Here is a 16,157-nt window from a genome sequence, read left to right as displayed (position 1 = left end):
ATTCTAATACCACGAAACAAACATATCTAATTAGAATTTCAAAAGATCAAACCAAGAATTAACCCATAAATTGTGTTAGATAGAATTATTTTATTGTTATTTGATATAGAGAGAAATATTAAACCTAATTTATTTATTAAATCCCTAAATTACTAATACCCCTACACTATATTTTTCTCATAAATAAATCAATACCCGAAAATACATAACAACCTTTCTTTTTGAGCTATCAACTACTTATTCCTATGACTTTGTCAAATAAGGTGTTTCGTTTGTACCCTAAACTATGAAATCTATTATTATTATTATTATGTATCTAAACAAATATGGGCTTTAATGAACTATGCATTATGCATGGTTGACATTTTTAAAGAAAAAAACGAAATTAATGTAAGAGTAATGATACGTGTACTCAAAATATACATAAACATTATATATACTAATGTGATAATTTAATATAGTCAATCACATTTATTAAAATTAAGATTATGCATGTATCATTAGTCTTAATCTATACATATAGACTTGTTCTTGTACAAAATCATTGACTTCTTAAACTAATATTTATATAAAAAGTCAGATTTCCAATCTTTAATTATTACAACATTATTAGGGCTACAAAAGTCCATGTTGAAACCATATGTATTCACACACAAGGATTGCTAACTCTATTAGATTCTCTTTTAAACTTTCCACGATCGATGCCTTATTACACGTTATTGAATTATTTTATATTTTAAAAACATTATAAATCTTATTACATGTCATTTATTAATTTAAAAAACAAAAAAAAAAAATTATGGTTGTGAATTTATAATCGATAACTTAACGATCAAGTCGATTCCATAATTATAAGTTCAAACTTTAAGAGAGTAAAGAAAGAAAATATAATATAGAGGAATGCATTTATATACCCTTTTCACCAAATTGATTATATCATAATAACCATTGAGTTTAATTACATTTACATTTGAAATCATGAAGCAGAGCAAATTGTCTCCCCTGTTTAAAAAGCCCTACTTATGCTATTGTCATTGACTCAAGAACCACAGCTTTGTTGAGCAGTAACTCCATTAACAAAACTTCATCTTCTTCACCCAAGAATCCTTCTAAGCTAAACATTTTGAGGTGTTTTAGTTGTGAAGTGTTACTTTTCACAGTTTCATAATCCATCCAAAGATGAGGCTCATGCCAATAATGGTGGAAAAATGGACAAGCAATGGAGCTTTGGCTATGATTCATCTGCACACAATGAATGGAATATTAGTTTTGAGTAAGTGAGCAATGGAGTTGAGGGAGACATAATATAAATATATATATATATGACAATTCTTTTACAAGAGTTTCACTTTAAGTTCTACTGGTAGGGCTCTTCAGTGTTTTCGACCCGTGAACAGTTTTCGGCGCGATTTTCTTTTATGACCGTATATGTTGTAGTTGTTTAGAGCATCCTGCAAATTTTCAGAATAGTTTACAGTATCGAAAATTTGGTTCAAATTGGTTGTTTTCCACGTGTATAAAAAAAATTAGTCACACGTGTAACAACATGTTTGAACCTAGTTTTTGGTAGTGTAAACTATTCGAAATTTTCTAAAAATTTGCAAGATGCTCTAAACAACTACAATATACACGGTCATAAAAAAAAATAAAGCTGAAAACTGTTCACAGGTCGAGAATACTAAGAGCTCCACCGGTAGGACTTAAATGAAGCCCCTATAGAAAAATTATCATATATATTTATATGTATAGATATTTACCTCAATTGAGAGTTTGACCAATGAAGGACATATGTTTAAGAAGCAAGCCAAAGAATCTCTCTTAGCCTTGTCCATGGAAGAACCAATCCAACATAACTTCTCTAACTTATTGAATTGGAACTCAAGCCTTCCAAATATCACTCCTGCTCTACACATCCACTTTTGAAGTACAAAGAATAGGTATTGTTAGAATACTTACGATAATTTTTTACAAAATAGCTTTCCAAATAAGATATCTCGAGTAAATTCAAAGAATATCAAGTATGTTGGAAATATTACCAAATAAACTCCAAATATATGTATTTAACATACCTCAAGAAGCCAACCACTTAAGGTGAGAGTTTGAACATCCTTGAGAGAATTTAAGAGGGAAAGAACTTCCTCGCAATCGAATTCGCCCCCACCCGCCACTCCTCCATCCAACTCAAGAGAAACTTCAACCAAAAAAGAAGTGTTTTCGAGTTGCATAATCCGAGGAAGAACTACTCCACAATACCTAAAAGATTTGAGGTTTGGAGCAGAAATTGTAAGACTAAGAATGTCATTACAATCCAACACTACCAAACTATGGAGAGAGTTGCCCATGTCCACATGGAGTTCCTCCAACCCTACACACTTCTCAACCTTCAAACTTTGAAGAAGATGAAACCCTTTGAACAACTCAGAAACCAAGTTGATAACCTTGCTATTAACCGAACAAAGATGAAGAGTTCTAAGAGAAGAGAAGTTAGCATTCTTTAAGGTATTTTTTGTGTGTAGCTTCAAATGAAAAGGAGTAGTAGTAGTAGTAGATTGGTCAAAGAAGTTTAGATGAAGCTCATTTTCAACCCCTTTAGTGGCAAAGACAACTTTTCCAAGACATAATAACTGAGGAGAATTGTAAGAGCTCAAAAACCCACCAAACACTTGCTCAATCTCTTTGAAACCAGCTTCATCACCACCATCAATGGTGGAGCCCTCTAGCTTGACATTAATGGGAGCCAAAACTTGGTTCCAAAGAGTGGAAAGGCTAATACTTCGAACAGCTTCTTTGAGTGGAAGAAATGAAATTATGTGTCTGATAATATCAAGTGGAAGATTACTGATCAAATCAAGACTTACTTGATCATTATCCATATTATAATTGAGAATATAAAGATCAAAATTTGGGAGTTGATATTACAGAGATGAACACTATACCAGAATCTGGGAAAATCTGATTTGTATATAAAAGTGAGATGGTGAGGAAGGAAAAAAGAGATTAAAAGTCTTTGGGCGGTGGAAATTTCTGAAAAAGACATGAACTTTCACAAGAATTGTCAACTTTATAGATCATATAGCCAGCTAGTGTGAAACTTTTGAAAAAGAATAATAATAATAAAGTAGACACCAAAGTGTGTGTGGTGTGAAATTATTGAGCTTCAATTATTTGCTATTTAAAAAATATATATTTTAAAAGCATGATATAAAATAAAAGGGAATTTTCTTATAAGTTGAGCTCTCAGTGTTTTCGATCAGTGAACAGTTTTTGACAAGATTTTTTTAATGATCGTGTATATTATAGCTATTTAGGGCATCCTGCAAATTTTCAGAAAATTATGAATAGTTTACTTTACAGTACCGAAAACTAAATTCAAACATGTTATTGCACACGTGACTAATTTTTTTTATGCGTGTGGAAAGCAATATGTTTGAACCTAGTTTTTGATCCTGTAAACTATTCGGAATTTTCTAAAAATTTGCAGGATGCTCTAAATAGCTACAATATACATGGTCATAAAAAAAAATTGCGCCAAAAACTGCTCACTGGTCGAAAATACTAAGAGGAAGCCCGTATAAAAAGAATTGTTCCTAAAATATATATATATATATATATATTAAGATGTATGCTATATTCACAAAGCACAATGGATAATGACCTGGAGAACCCTTTAGTTGATCATATCTTAGAATATATTGAAAAGTGGGGCAATTATAGTATTAAATACAAAATTGATTTCTTATAAGAAAAAAAATAAATAAATAAAGATGGAAGAAAGTAGAATGCAATACATACATCAAACCCCACCATTTAGTCAAACTTGCTTTTGGATGACATTATTATTTATTAGCTAGAAAAATGATCACATTACATTATTATTTTCTTTTTTATTAAATGGAGGTATTATATTAAATCAAGCTTTTGATACATAAAAATTAAAAAAAAAAAAAAAGTTGGTAGATAATCTAGGAATAAAATTACAATATACCAAAGAAATAATATTCTTAATATCATAATAATAGATTCCAAAATTGTATAATATAGAAAAGGAATGAGAATGTGAATCACTTTTTGAGCACTTGTTTCACATGTGAATTACAATTAGGTCGATTTTTTATTTCACGAGCATTATTCTCTTACGAACGAATCTGCAATAAGTTTAAATCTATAAATATCATATAGTCTCCGTTTGTAATTAATTATAATTGGCAATCAAATTAGTAACATCAAAAAAAGAGTTTAAAAAATATAAATAAATAAAAATTGGCAAAGCAATATTAATCCTTGTGTAATCATAATAATGCACTTCACATCATTTGGGCTAGTCTAGTCTCATGGATTATGAGTAGGAAATACTAATTGTCATGAAACGACACACGAAATGGAAGTAAATACCATTGATTGTTGTCGTTTTTGGTTAGTTAGATGTAACGTTTCCGGTATTTTTTTTTTCTTTTGAGAAATTCCTGTAAATTATTTAGTGATAGTTAATCTATTTATTAAAAAAAAAAGTGTGGTTTTCATGTAAATAAAGTCATCTTAGAAATATTAGAAAGATAAAGGTAAAAGTGTAAAGAAATGACGTGTTTGATTTGCTGGGAATCACTAACAAAATGCTTTAAAGCCTAAACTAATTTCATTTTATTTTCCCATTATATATGCGTGTAACATGTTCCTATATACATAAATAAATATATAATACAACTTATCAATTTTATCATCTTTGTAATTTCTAAAAGTCAAGTCTAAATAAAAGTCATGCTATGAACACATTATATATATAATAATAATTGTTGTGTACGTGCGTACCAAATAATTTAATTTTTTTATTGTCATTTTATTTTAGTAAAATATCAATTTAAAATATGTGATTGATATTTATGTTTTGTTAAATACCAATTCAGATCACATGTATTATATAATAGATGAAAATAGTATCCTAGATTCAATTTTGATCAAAATATTTTTAAATATAATATTCCATTCACAATTCCTCGACTACTTTCTTCACTACTACGAACGCATCTCGTCTCAAAGCAACCAAAGAATCAATCTAATAATTAAAAATAAATTAACAAAAATCAGGTTTAGGGTACTATTTTGACTTATTTTGTAAAGCACAGGGTTCGAATTGTCATTTAATAAAATACTGGAGTAGATCGCGTATTCAAGAAAAATATAAGTGCTAAAATGATATTTTTCCTTTTAATTTTAGTTTTAGAAATAAAATATAATAAATTAAAGGTAAAAATACTTTAATTACAAAATTAACCTAATACATTATTATTAATTTTGATCTATTTTGTGAAATAAGTGATTAGTTATAAACACTTTTTAATAAGCATTGGCTTATGTGAATTAAAAACTTAATAATAAATACAAACAAATTCCAACTAATTTCCAAAATGTATCTATCATTAAAATTATTTAAAATAAAAAACTAAATCTCATGTAATACAAAATATCAAAATAATATATATTTTTTAATCAAATAGATCTATTAATTTTCATATAAGAGATCGTGACCAAGCAAGAGCTAGCAATCTTTGATTGAATGGTTCATCTAGCTATATTATATTAGTGTATCGTGTTACAAACATGATGAATTGTTTTAGGAAGAAAATTGGAAAAGGAAAAAAAATTAGAAAAAAAATTTGTTCATTCATAGATGACAAGAATCATGAGGCTCCATCTAAAAAACAATTAGTGATTAGTGGAGTTACACATGTTCTTATTAATGGTTCAATATTCTTACACTTATTCCATGTGGGACACAATAGTCTAATATCTCCCTCAAGATTGTGGCGATTTTTCGCTCACCAATATTGAATCACCTGATCACAAGTGACCCATTTTTTTTTATCGGCTCGCTTATTTTGTTTTGGATCTCAAGTGTCCTTTTGCACTATGCGGATCTCAGATCTCAAGTGTCTTTTTTGCACTATGCGGATCTCTTGCGACTTGACTTACTCTTTTTTGATCGGTGTGGATCGAATGCCCGCTAGGGAATTGACTTTTGATACCATGACAAGAATCATGAGACTCCATCTAAAAAACAATTGATGATTAGTGGAGTTATACATATTCTTATATAGTCTAATAATAGAATATTTACCTCTCAATACAAACTTAATATTTGATTTTATAATTCAAAATCAATACAATAGACATTTTATTCTTTAGAATTTTGGTGTTAAATACATATATCGACACTAATTAGTTATTACCTTAAAATTGAAGAACTTTAATTATATAATATTTGTAAAATTTCAAATAATAATTTTTAGTATTAAAATATTATTATATTAAAAAAATTATTTAGTCTCTTACTACATCAAATATAGTATAACACTAAGATAAATTAGTCTAGTCCAATATAGACGAGTTTTAACCTTACTAGTATTGATTATAACCTACTAACACAAATCAAATAAAAAAATACACTTAAAAAATTAAACAAATTCTAATAATAACCGTATTTTTCTATGTTGTGATCTCATTTATGATTTGAAATTTCTATGAATGGATGAGTTGAGACATGTAATCTAAGAGTATCAAAGTTTTTTTTTTCTTACTTTTGTGAATAAAATCACAATTACCAACCATTTTATGGTCAACATTTCTCTTTCATAAAATAATAATAACAATTAAATAAATGCATATTTCTTTTCGGCAGAGGCTGAAAGATGTCGACAAAGGAAAATGTAAAAATATGTTTTGTTTTTTCTTTTGGCCACTTTTTTTTTTTTTATAAAATGTCATTGTCTTAATTTTAGAAAAGTCTGTCGTTTTATGATACAAATTGTCGTTTTCAACAATACTGTAGTTTTAACCAATTCATGTCGTCCAAAGCTAATGTCGTTTTCTGTTGCATGTTGCCTTTATTTTACTTTTTAGAAAAATTGTTTTTTTTTTTTTTTTTAATTTTGAGTCATTGTCGAATTCCCTCCCATTGTGACATTGAAAACATTTAATATTCTTCTCAAATTGTGTCCTAACAAAAGCACTAAAAGATGAAAAAATTGAGTATACTAGAGTCTGATTGGTTCGTAATTGGAAAACTGCATTTTCAAAAAATATGTTTCTAAAATGAAAATCTGAATTTATAGTCTTAAAACAAAATTTTGAAAATGTGATTGATTCAGAATCTATAAACTGTTTTTGAATTTTAAAAAACTGAATATGTGATTGGTAGAGAATCTGAAAATATAAAAAAGTGATAGATTTATAGGATATAATGATTTGGATTGGGAGAAAACGTGAAAATAATGTTTTCTATTTTGTAGTTTAAAATTAGAATTAGTATTTGGATTGAGAATTTGAAAATAAATAACCATTCAAATATTCATGTGAGTCCCACTATTTTTAAGTTTTAAAAATCATAAAATTGAATTTGGATTCACTACCAATCAACCACTTGGGATTTTTTGCTAATGGGAAAAGTCCACAAGAAATTAGAATAATCATCCAAAAGAATAATATAATATTTATGCCCTGTCGTGTTTAAAATTGCAGAGGTCCATAAATCACTATGCACAATATTAAATGGCATCAAACTATTAGAAGAAGCATAAAAGGGCACATAAAAGAAAATTATTCACGTCAAAATGAACAATTTTTTATAAAAATATTGTTATTTGGCATCTTAAAATATCCAATACTACATGAAATGACATTTTATAGTTAGCTAATGATACTCAATAATGCTTATTAAATTCAAATATGTAAGACTCAATATTAAATTGTCAGTATGTTCTTAGCAATTCTCTTTCAATAAGCATTTATTATGTGAATCAAAAACCTATAAATAAATACGGGCACATTCCAACTAATTCAAAAAAAAAAATGGTTGTTTCTATTATTAAAAAAATTTGAATAAAAAAATGAATCTCATATAATACACGATATCAAAATTATATTTATCTAATCAAATACTACTATTAATTTACAAATAAGAGATTACGATCAAGCAAGAGCTAGCAATCTTTGATTGAATGGTTCGTATAGCTATGTTATATGATAATTGTTTGTAGGGTGAAAATTGGAAAAGAAAAAAAAAATAGAGAATAAATTTGTTCATTCGATGGAATATTTTGATCTCTTTGAAGATAACATAATTATTGGCACTTCGAAAGTCTAACACCTTTTAATACATAATTCAAAGACAAAAAAAAAACATTTTATTCTTTAGATTTTGGTGTTTAAATATATATATACACTTTTATTTATAGAATTTATTAATTATTTTTATTAAATTTATATTAATGTTATATAAAATTTAAATAAATATTATATTTTAATTAAATAATTTATTTATTTTTGTTTAAATTTATATTTGTTTTAGTTTTTGAATTTGAAATTGAAATATTAAAAAAATAAAAAACCGTTAAAACTAAGAATTTCCGTTATCTACACACTTATTATATTGAAGAGATATGGAAGAGTTCTCAATGGTTACTACCCATAGATGGGTAGTAATAATTATAATGATGTGGCAACATAGCGACTTGGTATAGCAAGTCACCAACAAGTAAATATTTTTTTCTACATTAATTTCAAATTTAGTTTTTTTTTTGCCATAATTAATGGTATTTCCAACCAATAAAAAATACTAGTTATATTTGAAAATTGACAAGTATTTAAAAAAATAAAAAATTTACAATATTATATTTTCATAATAAATACACGTTTTTCAGGTAATCCTTCAAAAGTTTTGAAAAAAACAAAATTTATTTTTAGAAATATTAATTAACAACTATAAAAATAGAACATTAATTTTGATCCAATGATTAACATTAAAATAATCAGGATACTAACAATTTTATATATATATACAAATATATATATATATTACCACCTTAAAATTGAAGAACTTTACCATAACAAAGTATAATACACTATAACAACCCACTAATAGTAATTATTACAATGCATTTTTAATAAAAATAATTAACTAAAACAATTCTTAACATGCATGAGCCGTATTTTTCTATGTTGTGATCTCATATTTATGATTTAAAATTTATGTGATTTGAGACAAGTAATCTAAGAGTATCCAAGTGTTTTTTTTTTAAAATATAATCTCAATTTACCAACCATTCTATTCCACTCTATGGTCAATATTTATTTTTCGTAACAAAATAATAATAATTAAAAAAAAAAGTAGAAAAAAAAAACAATGCTTTTTCCTTTCGGCAAAGGTTGAAAGATATGTCGACAAAGGAAAATGTAAAATTATGTCTATTACTTTTCAAGTCCTTGTCGTTTGACCCACAGTCACTTTTCTTTTTCATAAAATGTCATTGTCGTAATTTTAGTAAAGACGATTTCCATAACTATTGTCGTTTTCAACAGCACCGTCGTTTTAACCATTTCATGTCGTCCAATGGTTTTGTCGTTTCTTTTTAGAGAATCGTTTTGTTTTGATTTAATGTTGTGGATTAATGGATATATGTTGACATGTTGTTCTTAGAGATTGACGTACTTGGCTAATTTAATGTCGTTTTATTGATAAATTACTGTCGTTTCAATATCACAATCACCTATGGCTATGAGACTATGATCTCTACTTTCACACCAACAGGCCACTTCCCTTGTTTTATGTTGCTCTTTTTTTAATAAGAAAAAAAGTCATACATTTTAAAATCTTGATTATTCATGATAAATAAATTACCTAAAATTTAAATTAATTAATGTAGCATATTGCCTTTATAATTATAATTTTTTCTAAAAAAAAATTGTTACAAAAGTTAAAAAAAATATATATTGCGTGGCTTTACTATATCACGGGTCATTTCGCTTGAAAATTGAAACAATATCACGAGCTAATTTATTATATCTTAAATTAATTATTATTGTTTGTTAATTAAAATAAAAACAAATGGCTCGTGTTGCTATTTCTCCTCTCCTCTCTGCAAGGGATTCTATATATATATTATATAATCTATGCATATAATAATGTTATTAATTATAGTTTTAAAGATCTTGCAAAATCTTATCTAGTTGTATATTAAATCTAGTCCAACATCTCTCTTTAGTTTTTTAATATATCATAACCAATGTCACAATGTATTATTGGGTTGGTTAGATTTCATAAATTATAAGCTAATCCTCATCACCATCAAGTTATAAAACGCGTTTAAGTTTTTATTTAAATCACAAATATTATATTTATATAATTTTGTCATTACCTTTGTTGGGTTTATCCATAAAACTTTCTTCTTTTTTTTTTGTCAATAATAGACTTTATTACTATTCAAAATGAAGCATGCATATGTTTATAATTTAATTTGGGATATTTGCGGCATAAATACCCAATGTTTGAGTTTTGTACGTGGCATAGACTCAATGTTTATTTTTAGTGGCAATAGTACACAAAGTTAGTAAAAATGTAATTCCGTCAGCCTCCTCCGTTAGGTCTCCGTTTTGTGATGACTGGACCAACACGTGTCACTCCGTGATTGGTCCAGCTCAATAATATTTTTAAAATAATTATGATTTGGACCAATAAAAACGTGACACGTGTCTGCCTAATCAGCTCATTAACAGACCTAACGGAGGAGACTGACGGAATTACACTTTTACTAACTTTGGGTACTATTGCCACTAAAAATAAACATTGGGTACTTATGCTGCAATTATCCCATTTAATTTTATTGTCTAGCCAAAGAGCATGCAACGATGCCTCGAAAAATTAGACAATAAAATATTGAAAGCCCAATTTCATCCCACCAAAGGAACATCTAAAACAAAGATTAGTATCAAATATTATATAATGATAATATTAATATTAATATTAAAGATAATAGTAAGACTTATATGCAAAGTCTCCAAATTTGAATGTGTGTCACCTTTAAATCTAATTTCTTCATTAGGTGAATTAGATACCCTATACCACATATAAGCAAAGTTAAGTTAGGCTTTTGGAGTTTTGGGTATCTAAACAAAGCAACATTTGATTAGACCCCATAGTTTTCAATACAATCAATATAATATTCATAGGATATAATTTTTTTCTAAAGGAATTTAATATTATTCTAAAATACTTATCTTAGAAGTTTTTGAATGTGAAGGTGTTAATGTCAGCCCGAGCAAGTACAAGATAATCATGAGAAGGTCCAACTAGCCACAACCTAGCCTAAACAGACACAAAACAAGCCTATACTGGCACGAGGCAAACCTAAACATGCACAAAACAAGCCAGAAATGGTACAATACTAGCCAAAAGAACTAACAACACTAGGCTAGAAAACCCGGAGGCACAAGTAGTGATATCCCATAAAATAAGCTTTTAAATAATTTAAGTATGTCAAACAATTAGTAAACTTAAATAAAAAAAATTACATCTCTTGTACAAATCAATTTTTTTTACGTAGAAGTCTGATGTTCCCAAAATTCAAATTCCTTAATTATAAATTAATGTCCTTAATTGGTAAAATATAAGGAGAAAATCTATGAACCACAAAAATAACCACATATAATTATATTATTGGAAAATTGTGAGATATTTTAAGAGATTTGATATTTTTTGACATGTGGCCCTATATAGTGTTGCCATGTGTATCTTAGTAGGCACTTAACGTGCTTACGTGACATTTAACACCTAAAAGGGCTAACTTGCAACAAATCATTAACGCAAGAGGGTTTTGCCACCAAATTTTTTGATTGGGGGGTGTTGACGTTGTTTTTCGTCAACTTAGAAATGAAGAGCAATTAAGCAAAAAATACCAGAGGAAACAAATAATATAGACACGATTTTTTACGTAGTTCAGCAGTTAAAATCTGTCTAGTCCACGAGTTTGTGTTATTCACTTTTTGGGATTCTCTTAAAGCTTTTTGGAAGCAATTATACAGAATTTTCCCAGTACCAGTTTTCCCCTCCCTACAAAGGAATCGTTCCACTCTATTTATAGAGGGGTTTACCGAATATCTTCCCACAGATTTCGAGAATATATGATACAAATCAATTAAAATAAATGTGATTAAAGGCATACAATTACTACATACGCGTATATATCCTCTGATATTTGGGATTTAATAACAGACTTCATCTGATCCCTTAAACATAGGGATTTTACAACAATAAATGCGTTCACACACAACTTACGAGCTTGGATACTAGACTCACACGCCTTCGAAATTGTTCTCCCATTTCGAGCTCGACTCCTCGGTTCGCCTACGTTCTTAACAAGTAACGTTGTCGAGATCATTCTCTCCGAGCTCACGACGCTCGAGCTCGAACCGTTTTGTCTGATGGTAGGAGATTTATACAAGTGTTGAACTATCGTCATTGTGGCTTTGAGCCTGGCTTATAACCCCAGAACTCCTCCGAAACCACATAGTTTCCGTGCTCACCAATTCCGATGTTGTCGTATTTACTGCTAGCGAGACCGTCTTTGACTTTCTCATTAATGTTGATCATATGACGGATATGCTTATCTCGAGCTTACACTTTACGAGCTTGAGTTTCGAGATCGAAAATCTCCATTATCAAAATCTGGGTGTAACAGGGGGTTTGTCGCAACTTTTGTAAAATAATAAGGGTTTTTGGTGCAAATATCTCGATTAATTAAAATAGTTTTATTAAATCTTTTTTATTTTAAAATTAATTTATATTATTCTCTATTTAAAATTTTACATTTAATAGATTTATTTTATAAAATATTTTTTATTTTATTAATTTAAAAAATATTTTTGAATCATTTTAAAATAACAAAAACAAAAGAAAATCATTAAAAAGAGGTGCAACATAGTCATATTTGAAAAATTGGTGGACCACATTCCTGCGCATGATACCAAATTGGTATGAATTACAAACAAATGGTACCAAATGATAATTATTATAAACATAAGATACCAATTGAATAAGAATTCTCTTTCTTGTTCAAGATGAGTAAACATACCATAAAAAAATTGTTATTCTCTTTTCCTTTCTTTATATTCTCCATCTGCCCGTCTTCTCTCCATCCCACTAAACATGTCAAGTCTCTTATGATGCTAAATCAATAAAACTGATAAAAAAGAGGGAAGTAAAATATGTTTGTTATTTAAAATATTGAAAAAGATTTTTAATTTTTCTTTTATATTGTGCAACTAAGAATAAATAACTAAAAAAATCGGGAAATGCTCAAAAGTTTTGGTATTTCATGTAAAAAAGAGTGCAAGTTTCAATTATTTTAGCAGCAAATTTTCCATTTAAAGAAACTTATTAAGTCAAAGGAAGCTAAGAAAATCTCAAATGTTAAAAACCCCATTCGTTGCCAAAAGTACAAAACCCACCTTAAAATATTTTTAATTTTTATTTTTTCTCTCATCCATATCAATTTTGGTAATTTTTCTTAAAAGTTTGGTATAATGGTAGCCAATTCCAAAAGTTGCCTACCATGATCCCACATATAATTTACCTATTTAATTTTTTAATTATAAATATTCTCACACCAAACTTTTAAAATTTATAAATTAATATAAAATATTGCATAATACTTAAAAAATAGTTGCTATAATATAGTTGTTAAAAATATAGCCATTACAAAATAGACGTTCAAAATATAATCGTTATTGACTCGTTGCATAATAATAGATAATTTATTTAATTAAAATAATACATAATAATGATCTTGAAAAAAATACATAGCAAGTACATAAATTTGTATGATCTTTCTTTTGCTGAGGACTCATATGTGATGTGTCCATGATGAGATAATCTATGTATTTTGTCATCATTTTATCTTATGTCTCTTTCTCCTTTATCGCCACCAATTTCTCCATCATAATGTTTTTTGTGCATTAATCTCCATATATGTAGTATGTATGTCCTTTTTTTCCTTTCCTTTTTTCTTTGCCGCCTTTTGGCCAACAGGGCACACTTCACGTATTTCATCATCATTGATGTATGCATTGGATGATGAAGTGTATGCCCTTGATTCAGAGACATATGTGGATGACGTTTCAAGATTCAAATGATTACTAGACTTTTCTATACTTGGCTTATAATTTCTTGAAGTCATTTCGGGTTGGTGTAGGGAAGGCGTATGAAAGATATATGGTGGTGAATTTCCTAGTGTGTAGAATGGAGGATGTTGAGCCAAAATTTAGGTAAGGGAAGGAGGACATAGGATCATTTTGAAAATTTTGGTTAACTTGAGAATATTGAAAATTTAGATTTTGGGGGTTGGTACACGGAGAACATGACAAATTTTGAGTAACTTGAAAATATTAAAAATTTGAATTTTGAGGGTTTGTAAACGAAGAATTTTGGGATTTTTGGGAATCCATCTAAGAAAAGAGGATTTTTTATACAAAAAAATTTGTAGAAGAATATAAGAGAAGGTGTAAAAAATGAATCAATTTATTGTGTATTTATAGAAGCAAAAAAGAAATAAATTATTTTTTAAAAAAACAAAATTAAACCAACGATCATTAATTTTTGAATAAATAGCAATTTTCCCCCGAAGTATGACCAATATATGATCATGCACCCCGAATAATTTGTGATGTTAAATTTTTTTCCCAAACTATGCACGTTATTGAAATATGGGACTTCTGTTAAATTTCGTCTGAGGTGGCTAACAGATTGATGATGTGGCAGTGCCATGTGTAGAATAATTACCAATTTTGTCCCCCGAACTTTGACCACTACCAAAGAACACCCCTTTTATAAAAAAAAACTATTTATTTTCTTAAAAATAATAATTAAATCCTTAAAAAAATTAAAATTTTAATTATCAACAAATAACTCATTTTTACTTTTTCTTTTACAATATTAATTAAAACTATTTTAGGATAAACATTTAAATTAAATATTAAAACAAAGAAAAAACTTTTGATTAAAGAGAATGACGAATGACGAATGACTTAAATAAATAAATAAAACTTTTAATTTAAGAGGAGGAGGACAAAGAGGAAAAATTTTATTTTAAGATATATTTATTTTATATTGTAATAGAAAAGAAAAATTAACAAAAAAAATTAGATTTTTATTTTTTGGGTATTTGAAATTTTGTTTAATTAATTTGAAACTTTTAGTATTGTTTATTTTTTTTAATCTTTTAAAATGATTTTTTAAAAATATTTTAAGGATTTAATTATTATTTTTAAGAAGAAAAATAGATTTTCTTAAAAGAATTAAATTAGTTTTAATAAAAAGACACAATTTGGCAGTAGTCAAAGTTCAGGAGGAAAAATTACTAATTATTCTACACATGGCACGACCACATTAAATGACAAAATGTCACATCATCAATCTATTAGCCATCTAGGATGAAATGTAACAAAAGTCCTAAATTTCAGTAACGTGCATAATTCAGATAAATTTTTAACATCGCGAATCAATCATAGTTCGGGCGGCCAAAAATTATATTTATTCTTAATTTTTTACTATATTTTCAACTGTAATTTGTGTATTTAAAAAAGAAAAAGTATTTTCAATAGTAACTTTGCTAAGAGCATTTCCAATTGATGTTTTATTCAATCATTTAAAATACCTCTCCAAAATACATATTTTTTTATTTTACCTCTAATTTTTACATTGCACCATACATCAACTTTTCTATTTTTTTCTCAATATCATTTAAATACTATATATTTAAATATTTTCTTTAACTATCAATAATATTATAATATATTTTAATATTTATAAAATCTACCCATATATCATATCACATAATTATATTATATTATATTACATAAATTTTGTTTTTTTATTTTACTTCAAATTTTTACATTACACCATATAACACTTTTCCTAAAAAAATTTTACATCATTTAAATATTATATTTTTAAATATATTTTATTCATTTTGAATTTTTTTTCTTTAACTTTTACCTTCTAGGAAAAGTGTTTGAATAATATCCACATATGTTTGAATATTTATAACATCATATCATTATATTATATTTTAAAATTAATATTACAAAAATATAAAGTAAATAAATAAGAAAAAGAGATTCTCAAAAAAAAAAAATATCACGAGTGGGGAGGAGATCCAAGGTCCAATTCTTGCATGTGTTTCAATAGTTAGTGCTGAAGAAAAGAGATGAATGATAAGCTAATAAAATATAGTAATTATATGTACACCCAAAATATACACTCAAATATTATACACAGTGATGTGGCAGTTTGGCCTAGCCAATCACATTTATTAAAATTGAGACCTACTATT

General features: G+C 27.3%; 1 protein-coding gene across 1 annotated transcript; it reads right to left on the bottom strand.

Moving 5' to 3' along the window:
- Positions 1-916: 916 nt before the first annotated feature.
- On the bottom strand, positions 917-3,010 carry LOC133831748 (F-box protein At2g39490-like). Its single transcript, XM_062262150.1, has 3 exons — positions 2,070-3,010; positions 1,758-1,916; positions 917-1,242 (listed from the first exon to the last, which is right to left on the bottom strand). Exons 1-3 carry the CDS (start codon positions 2,871-2,873, stop codon positions 1,021-1,023), a joined length of 1,185 nt encoding a protein of 394 aa, XP_062118134.1. The 5' UTR covers positions 2,874-3,010; the 3' UTR covers positions 917-1,020.
- Between the last annotated feature and the right edge of the window lie 13,147 nt (positions 3,011-16,157).

The sequence above is a fragment of the Humulus lupulus genome, chromosome 4, assembly GCF_963169125.1.
Source record: "Humulus lupulus chromosome 4, drHumLupu1.1, whole genome shotgun sequence".
In the NCBI taxonomy this organism is placed as follows: Eukaryota; Viridiplantae; Streptophyta; class Magnoliopsida; order Rosales; family Cannabaceae; genus Humulus; species Humulus lupulus.
Note: the sequence above shows the minus strand (reverse complement) of the source record. Positions and strands in the feature narration are given on the sequence as shown.

Bases quoted from the DNA above. Each gene is read 5' to 3' on its own strand.
- LOC133831748 (XM_062262150.1), bottom strand. From the start codon at position 2,873: ATGGATAATGATCAAGTAAGTCTTGATTTGATCAGTAATCTTCCACTT. The intron at 1,917-2,069 runs GTATGTTAAATA...GTACTTCAAAAG, and splicing joins TAAGTGGTTGGCTTCTTGAG to TGGATGTGTAGAGCAGGAGT. The intron at 1,243-1,757 runs GTAAATATCTAT...CATTGTGTGCAG, and splicing joins TGGTCAAACTCTCAATTGAG to ATGAATCATAGCCAAAGCTC.